The sequence below is a fragment of the Zophobas morio genome, unplaced genomic scaffold (genome assembly GCF_036711695.1).
Source record: "Zophobas morio isolate AGI-343-1 ecotype UQ-CSIRO unplaced genomic scaffold, CSIRO_AGI_Zmor_V1 ptg000024l, whole genome shotgun sequence".
Classification (NCBI taxonomy): Eukaryota; Metazoa; Arthropoda; class Insecta; order Coleoptera; family Tenebrionidae; genus Zophobas; species Zophobas morio.
Window position 1 is genome coordinate 7449631 of NW_026972129.1, and position 14518 is coordinate 7464148.

General features: G+C 31.0%; 1 protein-coding gene across 1 annotated transcript; it reads right to left on the minus strand.

The window, feature by feature from the left end:
* Positions 1-1152: 1152 nt before the first annotated feature.
* On the minus strand, positions 1153-13783 carry LOC135135134 (uncharacterized). Its single transcript, XM_064064131.1, has 5 exons — positions 13686-13783; positions 6673-6896; positions 6476-6622; positions 6332-6419; positions 1153-6277 (listed from the first exon to the last, which is right to left on the minus strand). Exons 1-5 carry the CDS (start codon positions 13729-13731, stop codon positions 5928-5930), a joined length of 855 nt encoding a protein of 284 aa, XP_063920201.1. The 5' UTR covers positions 13732-13783; the 3' UTR covers positions 1153-5927.
* Between the last annotated feature and the right edge of the window lie 735 nt (positions 13784-14518).

Here is a 14518-nt window from a genome sequence, read left to right on the forward strand (position 1 = left end):
TTGTCAAGAACTTTTTAATTATCAAGCTAAAAATTGTTAAAGTTATACCCCAATTAAGGTTACCCACCCATGGATCCTCAGTCACCCATGGACACTAATAATTATTATAATTAATAATTTATGGTCAAAAACAGTTACTAGGATACGTATTTTCCTAGTCTTGTCAATGTGACAAATATTTATAAGAGAGAAATTGAAAATCCTGCTCCCTAATGGCGTACGGAATTTCATCGGCCCAAATGTGGGTGTTGAACACCTTCCCTCGTGTAACCGACCTCATCAGTTGATGGTATAAGAGATACAAAATTTGCTTGTTCGTTTATTTTTCTATTAACCCACTCACAAAAGTTTTGCCTACGTGGTAAGTCTGTTAGTTTCAATAACTGAACTTTCTGGTCCTGAAAGGGGTACATTTGTTCTCTGAGTATCCTCCAAATATTACTCTCCGATACATCACACTAGACAGTGGTACGTGCTAGTGCCCGGTCGAGCTTCGACACTTCAAAACAGCCTCTTCAATATTAGCAGTTCTATTACTACGTAACTTACCTCGATTTTGAGGTGCCGGTTTAAAAGATCCGTACTCTCGAATATACTGCAACGTTCTTAAAACGGCGCACATTTGGCAGACGATTTGGGAGGTTTTCTGAAAAAATTCGTTGGGCGCGAGTGCCGCTTCCCGGAGCTTCACCGTACGTTAAAACGATATCGGTGCATTCCAGATTTGAAAACAAAGCCATTTCAACACATTTCGTCTATAAATTAGAAATCTGTGCCAAACAAACTTTAAAGAGACAACGTTTAATAAAAACATTGACATAAAAATGATTGTCAGTGTCAAAACGGTTGCTACGGTACCTTCTTCATTGTTGTAGTGTTGCTATTATTTAAGTTATTATTTAAGGTGAACATAGACGGCTCGTGAATATATGGGTGGAAAAATTCGAAATTCGACTTGAGTTTTCGAAAAAATGCTAGATAAAAAAGTTGTTCCGTTTCACGAGTTCTGTTACTGGTTAAAATTAATGTACTTATTTCTGAGACACCCTGTATATAATACAAAATTTTGTAATCATTTTCACTTATTTCGAGTCGTTCTATACATTTGAATCTCTCTTTAATAGGAAATATAGGCATAGAGATTGAAATAAATTTATATTTCAGTGTATCTTTATTTCTAATTAACCCTAAATAATTATAATAATATGTAATTTATGATATCAGTGGCAATGTACACATGCACGAAGTTACACACCCATTTTATATTATTTTATTTTATGGAAGACAAACCATGGCAAATTCTCAAAAGGCTTTATGAAAAAATATATCTTTCGTTTACAAATATATTGGTAATAATTTGCTTGTTTAAGTATTTTATTTTGATTTTTTTATTATATTTTTTCATAAAGCATTTTGTCCCCTTACTTTATTAAACTTTTTTATAATATTTACATTACCGAATAAAATTTAATACATTAATAAATATATCTACACAAAACTCATTGCTCAAGGTAAAACCTTCAGTTCATATAAGAAGCAGTGAATTTGAGCGTGAAGATTTTAAATATTTTTTTCACAACCACTTTACTTTGCCCATTGTATAGGCTGCTCAATATCATCACTTCACTTACTTTTCATAAGAAATGAAAGGTTTTGCTATAAATTGCAAAAAGAGTAATTTGAAACACATATAACATGTATTAAAAAAACAATTATTTTTTAAGAAACCGAAACATATTTTGATTACAACTAGAAATTACTGCATAATCTGTACTTCAAAATTACTCTGCAATTTAGATATGGCACTATTTTTAATTATAAAAACTAAAAATTATTGCATAGTCTATAGTTTAAAATTACTCTGCAATTTAGATATGTCACTATTTTTTTATGATAAGTATTGTTTAATCTATATACAAACCATATAAATAACTTTCATTAATATCACCACATTATTACTTTAAATTATCACAAATAATATTTGTTACGATGCTTTTTGAATATATTTATTGAGTGAAACTGTGAAATTTGCAATTTCTACTATTGTTTTAAATCACTGTCTAATGCGTGTATCTATTTCAGAATAAGTATTAGAGAACTAATATTCGAATAAGTGTAACAAGTTCACATCGATGCTTAAATACACTATTTAAGTATAACAAGTCCACCTCTATAGTATGAAACACATTAAGTAATTATGAATAATGAAATAAATTTTAACTAAAGCAAACAACAATAAAAATTTAACTAACTCTTTTAAGATCGTAAAAAGTCTAATGACACAGATTTGTGCCTTCAGATTTTCAGTTTTTGTGTTTACCATTCCCCATTGTGTAAAAACTTGTCAAAAATACATTAACTATTTACCTTTGACTAGAATTCTATCTAATATACGTCACACTGTTCAGCTTGCTTGCGCTTTATTTGAAGTATTATTGCTGTTTTGAAACATTTATAGTACAGCTGAGTAACGTATGTTAAGTAGCCTTAGTTCTAACTTCTAACGATTAGGTGCTTACTAGTCAGTCTTAAACATAATAGAATTCACCGTTTTCATGTTAACTAAACCTCAAACAGTAATGTTTGCATGAATTTGTATGATTTAGTTTAAGTATCACTAAAAGTTATTTCCTTTTAAAGTAAGTAGTTGCTTTCGTAGATCGTGGTACCGGTTTACATCTGCAATCTTACAAAAAGTAATATTAAAAGAAAGTTTCGATTTCATTTTTGATGTAATAAAAAGTTAATAGTGCCTTATAGAACAATATATAGCTGTTAAAAGAAACTAGCCTGTGCTGCTATTATCTATCGTCTGATTTATTTTCACCAAGAGATCGATTCGTCTCATTACTATAAATTTTTAAAGAATATTTGAAGCCGTCTCCGTACAATCATTTGGTTAATGGTCCCAGAAACCGACAACTACCTATTTTGTTACATGAGAAGGAAATAACATCATTACACGATAAAACACCACACGGTTTTTCTTTAAATTTCATATACATATAAAGAACATTGATATTTTTGACGTAGTTTTTTTTAGCGAAATCAATTGTGGGGAAATGGTAAACAGCAAGTGCAAAACTACATTTTATGCACTTATGTATTTAAGCACCTTCCAATATCACCAAATTTAAGTTAAAAAAATGTAAAAAGAACTTAAAATCCGGATAATTCATAAAACATTCAGATTTTAAGTCCGATAGTAAAATTGATTTTTAGACCATATTATTTTATAGAATTTATACATAAGAAAATGACATTAGAAGATCTATACTGGGACGTCATTTCTTCCCTCGCTCAAACCACGTTGTATATACAGTAGATATGTTAGTAAGCTTCTGGGTGGAAATAACGTCAGGCATTTGATATTTAACACCTGTTTTGCCGTAATGCCAAAACTAATGTTAAAAAGGCAAAACGTTTAAAAATCCAACTGTTTCACATGTGAAGAATACAATGTGATATATATTAATATTGTACATTTTTTAAATTCTGCCTTAAATGTTGACATTTTCTAGTTCACAACAGTGGTAAAAATGATTACTAAAAATGAACGCCATAATAATAATAACTGTCACCTAAAAATTACTTTCTTAAAAAAGTACTTGTAGAAAAAATATGTTTTAGTTTCTTCAAGATTTTGTTTGTAATTCGAAAAGAAGTCAGCATAACGACACCATCTTAGGACATTTTGCCAAAGATAATTCTCATTGCAACATTATAAAACAAGTTTACTGTAATCACAACTCATCTTTGTTTTAATTATTATTTTTCTAAAAGATAAGGCCGACCATGTTTCAAAAAAGACCTTATATTATCCTCCACAAAACTTAAAAAACACGAATACGAATACATGATATGTATCTATAAAAAAATTGTATTTCATATAATTTTCACAGTATTTGCTTAAACACATTTAGCGCGTCTTAATGATTTTGAAAAAAACTAAGTTATTATGCAACATTAACCTGTCCAATAGTATCAAATTTTGATTAATCAAACTGAATACTTCCTTAGAGGTTCTAAAGAGATTTTCATTTTTTATTTTAACTGTCAAACTTCGATATGCCAAATATCATAAACGGTTCAAAACTGTAGTCGCCTTAAACCTGTCTTAATATCAAACAGTATGCATAACATACAACGTACATGAATTCTTGTAGTAAAATCATGCCTGAAGATGAAGGTAGAACTAAATTTACGAATAAAATAAACGCTAGTACTAGAGATTTAAATTTAACACGGATAAATCTATGGTTATGCAAATTACTATTACCCTATCGACAGAAATAACAAATTTCAGAAAATATATAGGAGTATCTATGTTATAGCTCGGCTAAAGATATCGTGTGATTATTGTTTAAGTGGTACTCAAGTTGCTGTAATTTTTATGAGTTCGTCACAAAGGGGGCAAGAATCCACTTGCCTGGTCATGACCTTCTCCTAAAAATAACAAGTACCAACAATTTGTAACAATAACAAAAAAAAAATTATTTCAGTGCTGCACGTAGCCTACTTAACTGTCGGTCTAACGTGCCATTGCATGCATTTATTGCGTTTTATGAAGGATCCGCTGTAAAATGAACGGTTGTAAACGCACATCTTTAGCCGGACTTTACCTCGAAGACATAGCTGTGTGTTCTGATATCTTGGCCACAGAAGTTTAATGGTACCTATTTTTTTCTGAAATTTCTGGTTTTCGATGGTAAGATGACCGTAATTATAAAAAGAGCATACAGTATTTAAAGCTCCAGTACTTATTACACAAAATGGAAAACTGAGGAATAAATATAGATCCTGACATTGGAAGCAAGTAAATGCTTTTAAAGAATTAATAAATACATTAAAAAATAAATAAGTTTTGACGTATCGATGGTTAAATTGCAGTAGATGCTTAAAATATCAAGCCCAGTCTTTTTGCAAAAATTGATAACTCACTTATTGAGATAAACTTGAGTTTATTACATAGTCCAATGGCATTAATGAAAATAGAATGTATAAAAACAATTTTATTGACTGAAGACAACTTCATTCGAAATACTGTATATAGATTATTCACACGTTTGTCTTTTTCGGAGATATGTGTACAATTAAAATTACATTTGAGCTTCAGAGATTACTTTGTGATACGTTATTTTTAGACACATTACAGGACAGTATGGAAAATTTCATCACAAAATGTCAATTTTGTTTTAATAATTAAATATTATTAATTCAGGATATTTTAGGTCATATAATTTACAAACCACAAATACTTAGAAGATAGTAGTTTTAATTTGCATTTTTTTTAACTTAAAATTCCTAATTGTTAATTAGACCGTAATCATCCAAATCTCAGTCAAGGTATAAAAACCATACTCACTTGGCGCATTGTTCGTTACAAAATGCTAAAATTTTGATTAAGCAGGGCTTTGAAAATTACTATAAATAATCAAATTTAGCTGCGTATGTTAAGATAATAGTTATACACAAAAAACACTGTAATATCTAACAAATTTTGGTAATTGTGACTTGCCAATTATAGTCATGCCATGTAAATTTAAGGGTTATAAACCTACTACAGTGTTCAAAATTCGTCTGAGTTTTTTGAATATCTTCGTGAGAACTTAGAACTAAATGGACCAACTCGTAGACTGACATAACATAATATGTATATATAAATTCAAAAATACGTAATCGTATCATGTAAAGCCCAAACTAAAATCAAATACGAATAGAACAAAAAATAAGTCGGTAACAGTTAGTTTTCTAGAGCATTCGCTGTTGATTTTCTAAAAACTGTTTTAGAACCGATAATTTTCTATAAAGAGCTTTAAATATGATCAATAACTTCGTTATGTGTTAAGTTATATGTCAAAAAAACATTTTATAAAACTCTAATCAACAACAAACGATATGTAACAATTCATGCCAAAATTAAAACTTTATTCCATGGTGTTATACTGAACGTTTTTAATCTTAAAATATCTAAAAATTCCATACCCAGTCACTGTCATTAAAACAGCTATGGCTAAGGTTGAGCCGACTGCAATTGGCGCAGTTTCATCTAGGTGTGTTCTTTGGGGTTTACATTCAAATGCTGCCTCAAAGTTTTCTCCTTTGTAGATAAATGGCTGAAGTTGCAATTTCCGTAACAATAAAGATCCGCGTAGTCCTGGTGGAGGATTATCTTCTTCATCTGGTATGAGATCAATATCTACTTCTTCACAAGCATAAGATTTACCAATAGGTGTGGGAATTAAGATTTCTTTATGGTAGAGTTTTATCAGTTTACCTATATAGGTTATTGGTGACTATATTTGTGAATCAGTTATTATAATCAACTTACCATGAGTCTGAATACCACGTAATTGATACAAGTCCGGACTGACAGCCAATTCAACGTTATCTATGTACCAGCGTTCTCCTCCTGGTGTCTGTAATATTTATAATGTAACATATACATATGATGACGTATGAAAACATAACTTACCTTAGCAAAATTCAACAACAATCGGTACCCTTTCCAAGATATACTCAAAAAGGAAGCGTCTTCATTCTTACAATTTCCATCAACTAGCGCATCCTTAGGAATGTAGGAATCTGCCTGCTCATCTAAATTATTAAGTAGGAAGTTGACCTAAAAAAAAATATTAATGCTCTTATTTCTCTTTCATTCAACACAATTACCTCAACCACAGCATCGGCCTGTAGCAGAATACATGTTCCAGTATTGCTATTAATATATCTATATACAGCTAATTCACTGTCTGTATCTTTAGAGGCCGTACTTGCTGGTGTCACTAAAGAACCACTTCCAGGTTCTGTAGTTGAGGAACTTAACTTTATAATGGATTTAGGAGATACCTGACTTGGAAGTGTTAATGCCGACACCAGTGACAATATCGTTGTATCTAAAATAATGTGTTTGGATTATATAAAGTAGGACATCCATATGTGTTATTTTTAAAATTATGCAACTTTTTATGGCGTATAACTTGAATTTTACCACCAGTCGATACGGCAGCAACAAGTGAAATATTGTCTGTAAAACGAAATGTTCCACAAATCAAATCAGTTTCATTCTATATATAGTCAATACGATAAAAGATGTTTCAATTTTGATAACCACTTTCGACGATAAAGCGTAGACAGATAAGATGCGTGTTATGTTTTCAATTCAATTTTACTTAAAGTATTGATGTTATTTACGAGCACGAATTTGGTAATACTCTTTTGGCCCTTGTGTAACTTACAAAATTTTATCTACAACGTCAAAATCTTTAAAGTTTAATTTAATATTGTTTACTACGAGTAGTTGCAAACTCAGATGAGTATGTCAAGCGTAATTTATTTCACTACACTGTACTGTATTTTCCAGCTGAATTTTGACCTGAAGAGTATGAAAATATTTATTAGGTATTATAGTTTTTTTGAAAAGTGATTTATTTAACATTACGCTATTACGCCTAGTAAATAACTCCCTGCTTGGATTCCAACTTTTCAAAAAATTGAACGCCAGTTGAAATCTTAATTGTCTAATTTGTCGGTATATAGTGAGTTTTACAGAGAACATCAGAATCAAATGTACTCAAAAACAAAGTTTAATTTAATCACTTTATATTAAGTGTGTTTTATTGCTACTTCATGAGCCGTAGTCGAATACAATGTTAAAAGAATGGCCAACAGATTAGGTCATAATAAAAGTAAAATTTTGACACATTTCGAGCAATTGAATTGGATTTAGTAATTATGATTTTTTATCAACTCCTCTAGCTCAAGCAATCATTTTCCTATATAATCTTCTTTTATATCTTCATATCTAGCGAAATTAAATCCAGTATAATAAAAAACACGACACAGTGAAAATTCGATAAATATATCAAGATAAGATCAGATTTATGTAGAAATATGATCCAAAAAGTATCACATATATTACCTGACTAAGTAATTTCATTAGTGGATTTCCTAAAAATCACTCTAACACTTGTCAACGAACAACAGTAGACGACAGTAGACCATGAAATTTATTGTTAAAATAAGGATGCTGCCATTGCAGCTATTTGAGACCACAGAACCCCCATATTAGGTATTTGACAGTTATTTGAGCGCAACTATCAAATCAAACAAGAAACACGTTAGTTTTACCAAAATATGTTTTCTAACTTTTCTTCTCGATCCTACATACCGGATGTAGGATCGTTTTTGGAACTTTGAAAATATTCGTTCCCCTAATTATTTTAGAACAGATATGACATGTATCAATCAAATAAAATTGATTATTTTGCCATTTTGACTGTTTAATTAGATTAATTATTCTTATTTTGGATTAAAAATTTTAAAACATGTTTTATTTGCAACTAAAATCAGTACACTAACTTAGATTAAATGTTGAAACACAAGAACAGCTTCAATTTTTTTTCTACACAAGCACCAGGATTATTCCGTTGTTACCTAAAGAATTTGTCTACAGTACAACCTTGCGTTTCAAACTGTTGCAGGACTTTTTCGATTGTTGATGGTCCTGGAATTTGCAGTTTGAGTAAAGAGCTACAAGAGTTCCTGAAATTTTCCGGACCCGCAGTAACACCATTTTATCCACTTAACTTTTCAAGAGCAAGAGGCGTAAAATTCAGTAATTAGTGACAAATTAATGAACTGTCGATGAATTATTTTGTCACAAATCGCGATTTTTTTTTTTATTCTCTAGAATTTTTGTATTTAATGTTTTGCTCTAAAATCATTAGGGGAGCCAATATTTTCAAGTTTCTGTTTTTACATGTAAAATCTTTCTGTTCCACTGCTATATAATACTGCAATGACAGTAAATAAATAGTTACAATAAATACTTGTCTTCCTCTAGCACTTGATTCTAAAGGTAAGTGTCCACTTGCGAGAAATCGCCTGAAAATCAGCCCTGGAGAGCTCCGAGTCCAGTCGAGTAAAGACGAAACACTGATCGGCTGATCTCGCCGCGAACCATATTCTCTCCAGTGGACAAGCCAAACTGCGTTTACTTGCGAGAGATACTGTCCGTGTGAAGAAGCTTCGAATTGGGGAAGTATTCCCCGAGAGTAAGCAGTTCATCATAAATCATTTCTCGAGTAAAGCCGACTTATTTTACACGTTTATGATTCTATGCAAACAGTCGTGAAAAGGACTACGCAATTCGGCCAAATCTGATCGTTTACCTGACTTCAACATTTATACAGCGTTTTGAGATAGGTAACACATTTTTATGAAATTATTAAATACTAAAAAAAATGTAAAACGAAAATAAATGACTAAATTATGTTCATTTGTCGTAAATCTGAAGCAAGTAATGTGAAAAGTAGACTAGATTAACTTTTTTAATTTATAATTAAACATCATAGTTTGTATAAGTGATTCTGATTATACTTCATTATTATTATTATTATTTTGTTGTAGTACGAGATTAAACTATGCACAACGAAGTAAATTCATTTTTTATTATTCAAATAACGTTTTTAAATGAATTTTTAATAATAATTTACATATTAGGTACTACAAATGTATTGTTAAGTAGCATGAGTATTCAAAAATTAATATTTATATTTATTTTCGGTGTTTATCCACAAGTGTTTTTATAAATTGATACCTGCCTCACCTGAAAATATAATTATTAGGGACAATAATTTTATAGATGTTTTTACACACTACAACATTGCATGTAATTGTCCTTTGATGAATCATAACCTGCCGGGATGATAATCTTCAGGTGCCGGTCGTATTAAGCGCTCTTACCAATCTAACCCGGGAGACAATTTACCTATACCCTTTTTGCTACCTGTTTTCCCAGCATTTACATTTCAGTTGAATTTCTTGAAAGAGGATTAACAAAAAGCTCATAAAATCATAAATTATTTGTCGGTCGAGTACAAATCGCTCGTTTCTCTCGCTAGTGTATCCGAGCAGTGGACAGGGTAGCAAATTTGCTAGAACTTGGGCTCTAGTTGGAAACCAAAGCTGTGCCTCTCTGGAGGTACTTTCACAATACGAACACGTTTCGAATTCCTACAGTTCTGTCCGCGAGTGGTGAGCTTTGCCATGGCCAAATTTGGATGGTCAAAAGACCAAACTGCAGAACTAATTGCACGATATGGAAAAAAAAGACTATAGAAATCGCGTAGCATACACTAAAATTATTTTCAACTATACAGAGTGTTCTGTTTTTGAGGCGTAATATTCAACGTACTTTTTTAAATAGAATGCCTAATTCTAATTTTCTAAAAAATTTTTGTAATGAAGCGGTTCACAAAAAAATCGCAATCGTATTAATTTTAAGATCTGTGTTATAATATTTTACGGGGAGGTAAACAAAAGTACGTGCTTTGCTATGGTATCAATTAAATTAATTTCTAATATGCTGAGTGTTTATAAAAACAAAACTAAAATATTAACAATTTTCAAACATCGTTATTTCCGTCAGCCCATTCTCTACTTTTACGTTTTCTCGACCTTTCATGACCCCTAGAGTACGAAAAAATAAGTCTCTAGTTTCCGTCTGTCTGTCTGTCCGTCTGTCTGCCGTCCCGATTTTTATTAGACAGATAATCTCCAAAAGTACTGGGTCGATTCCAGATTTTTGGAAAAGAAAACATAAAACAACATTTTACAATTTAATTTTGATTCTTACAGCTGTTTTAAAGTTATGATAAGCATAATAAACTTTTAATCAAAATATATTTGCTTATCCCCTCCAAAAAATTGATAACGTCAGTTCAAAATTTTGCCGAATAATTTCCACCCGAAATGTGCAAAATATATATGATCAGTATAATACTATAATAATAATTTATTATTGTGTTCATATTTTTTAGATTTGCTTATACAGGGCGACTCAAAAAAAATGAATGCGTGATTTTAGTTTCCTGAATAACACAAGAATTGCAAAACTGAATAGGTACTTTGAAATCTTCCAGACGTTTTAAGGTTATTGTAAGCGTGGTAAATTGTTAATCAAAACATATATGTTTATTCCCAACAAAAACTTGATGACGTCATCTCAAAATTTTTCAGAATAAATTCTATCCAAAGTGTGCAAAATATGTTGAGTTTTTAATTGTGATTTATCACTGCATTCATATTCATCTACTGTTATTTTTAGTATTATACTGCACCAATCCAAGTTGATATACGTGACCTTGCAAAAATGTTGATGACGTCATCACAAAATTGTGTAAAGAAAAAACTCAACTCGAAAATGTTAGATATGTTTCATAGTTCTTTCGACTTTCGACCAATTTTTTACATTTTTAAGAGATATGTGGAAAGAAGATTTTACATAATATTAAATAAGAGTAATAATTGCAATGTTGATTTAATCAAAATCAACTCTACATTAAAATTATATGACATTATAATAGAGGGTGGGATCATATGAATGTGACAACCTGTAACACAGAAAAGAAAGGTCCAAAAACCCCAAAATGTACGTGACATAACCTATGGAGAACACCTTATTTTGTTCAATGATTTACATAATACTTTTACATATGTACCTGATACAAAAAAATCGTAATGTTACTATTACTCTTTCATGAATAGAAATAGCATCGTGTATTTGCGTATTTCTTAGCACAATTTTAGGTCCAGATAATAATTTATGTCCTCTTACTACCTGTTTTCACAGCTGCAATATTTTACCGTATTTCGTGAAAAATAAATTAACAAAAGGCTCGTAAAATCATAAATTCTTTGTCGGTTCGAGTAAAGAGGGTCCATTTCCTCGCAAGTGCAACTGTGTAGTGGACAGGGTTTTGAGAGCTTTGTCTGATCGACATCTATCGGCGAGCAAAATTTGCCAAAATATCCTCTCAAATCGACAAGCCCTTGAAAGTAACTCTCGCGAATTCTCGCCAAGTCACTCTCCAGTGGACACGTACCTTAATTGATTGATTTCTGTATAGTGGCACAATATGGCGGTTTTATGACTGTAAGTTTTCCAACTTCCTTGTCTATTAACAAAGAATAACTTAAACTAAGATTCCATTTAGGATAAGCGTGTCAGCTAAGTCCAAGTAAGAGCCTCCATTTAGGCTTGGGATGATGTCATAAATTCCATCTAATATTTGTCAAAAATAGTGAAGGAGTCAAAGTTATAGAACCACTATATCTCTTGTGCGAGTATACTTAGTTTCCCCTCAAACGAGATGCTAAGTGGTGATTCGGCTAAACCACTAATTTTACTAAACTGACAGCTCAGTAACTGTTACCCACGTGTTCTCACCTATCTGTTATATAAACTCTATTATTAAATTCAATTGCAAATCAATATAGGTATTACCTTAACAGACAAACGTTACTATAAACTAGCCTTAATGAGTTATGAATTTGTTAAAATGTCATATTGTGAAGTAAGTTGCTTTGGAATTCAGCTTATCTCGTCATGGTGTTCGTTGACAATTTAGGAAGTCTATCTAATAAAATGCCAAAACAAATTTCGGTAAATCTAATGCCCTAATGTAATCCGTACTGAGGTTTTAAAATTGAAAAAAACTTACGCATCATGATGGCTGATGTTACCAGTCTGAACCACGAAACGAAATCTGTTTTGCATTTTCCGCTGTTATCTTTTCTCTTATGAATGAATATAAACTTTCTAATAAGCATAAAATCAAACAAAACAATGTAATACTGTCTAATTATTTAGTGTTTAAAAATAAAATTTAAAACTGTCATAAATGAATAGTGAAGCATCTAGGAAAGGCTAAGAGTCTCAGCTCATAGAGAACTAAACTGAGTATTTTATATTTTTGTTCAAGACTATTCACTATTCGTGCATAACTTAAGCTATTTTTTGCTGTAAAAATTTATATGCAGAAACCCAAGTATTTTACAACTTTTATCAAAAAAAGTCGAGCCTATTTATAAGCAGTTCAGTTTCAGGTGATGGCCCCAAAATTATATCCTTTGAAATTCTACAAACTGTAAAAACAACTTCATGCGCTACCTAAGCTATGTAAGAAACACGAATGCTGAATTGCTTAGCTAAATAAACTGCGGTCATAGACAAAAAGCAAGCAAGATATTATATAGACATTACTTTTTCTAACGACATAGTATTAGTGCCAACGTAATTTAAGAACACTTGACATATACGATAGAATAAAGGACACTAACACGCCTAACCTGAATTTTACACATTAAAAAAAAGCTCACACCCTTGTGTGCTGCAAATTCTTTTAAATGTTGAAAACCATCTTTACGAAAGTTTTATACAAACAAAACCAGATACGTAGGTTTCAAACACACAAGCCGTCCCTCACATATTTTTTATTTTCTCTTTAAAAATTTTAAACTTGAAAAGTACACAATTTCATGCACGTTAGAGTAATAAATACGGGAAAAGACATTTGTCTCATATTTTTACATATAAAGCAAATTGTGTCATCGCCTTTAAAAAATTGCTTTTGCTTGAGGGATTCAATATACTGAACAACCTAAAAAAAATAAAAAGGAATTCTAAGAATAATGTACGTAATAATAGCATTCGAGTTAATTAGAAACAAAACTACGAGTACAATTTTTTAATATTTGAGCATGGAGTGCTTCGTTCGTAAAAGGCGTATTACCCTACTCCAGAATGAAACAAAAAATTGGGTTACTTGCTGTAGGTATGTTCTAAATGTCATTTTTCATGTCCCAATCAATATCTATATTTTTTAAATGTAAATACTCACGAATTAACAATAATTTTAAATGAACAGCCATTTCTTGCCGAACCATGATGTAGCACTTCACACCATCTACACGATTATACAGTTCCTTTAATTCTACTGTTTAAAGACGATTATAGAATTGGAACGAACTTACGCAGAAGCAAACATTTCTATCAATAATCTGACGCATGCGACAATACAGACAACGTGGGTGTCTTCATTGATATGGTACCCTCCTTTTACTACAATGAAAATTACCTTTAACCTTAGAACTATATAAAAATAATTTCTTCGTACAAAAATAACTACAATGAAATTAATAAATAGCTTTTCATTCACCCACACCTACAAATTTGTTTTCGAAGTACCATATATATCAGTTGATTTTGTAATTAGTAAACATTTTCAATAACATACACACCCTGAACTTTCTTCTTCAAGTTCTAATTATTTAGAATGACATTAAGAAAGAATTCAGTTTCACTGATTTAAATTTTCTTGATTTTTAGTCATTTCAATTATTTTTCTTTTTGTTTACGTTGCAAATTTGCCCTTAATCTAACTAGTTTAAAAAGAAATTCATACAATAATAGTCATTCTAATTTCTTTTGCTTATTTTTAAAACAGGTGTTTGTCATAAAAAATTGTCCATTTTCGTCGAGTTGTTTTGTGTTCCTCTCGGTAAATATAGGTATATATAAATAAAACAAATACATATTCGCGTATATAATCATTACATGGATCCCAGTTGTATGTATTTTTCAACGACGCGGACGACGGATCAGGGCTTAATACAGTTTTGTCAGCAGTTTTGATTAGCGTCACTTTTTGTCTCCCAACTACCTACATTTTAT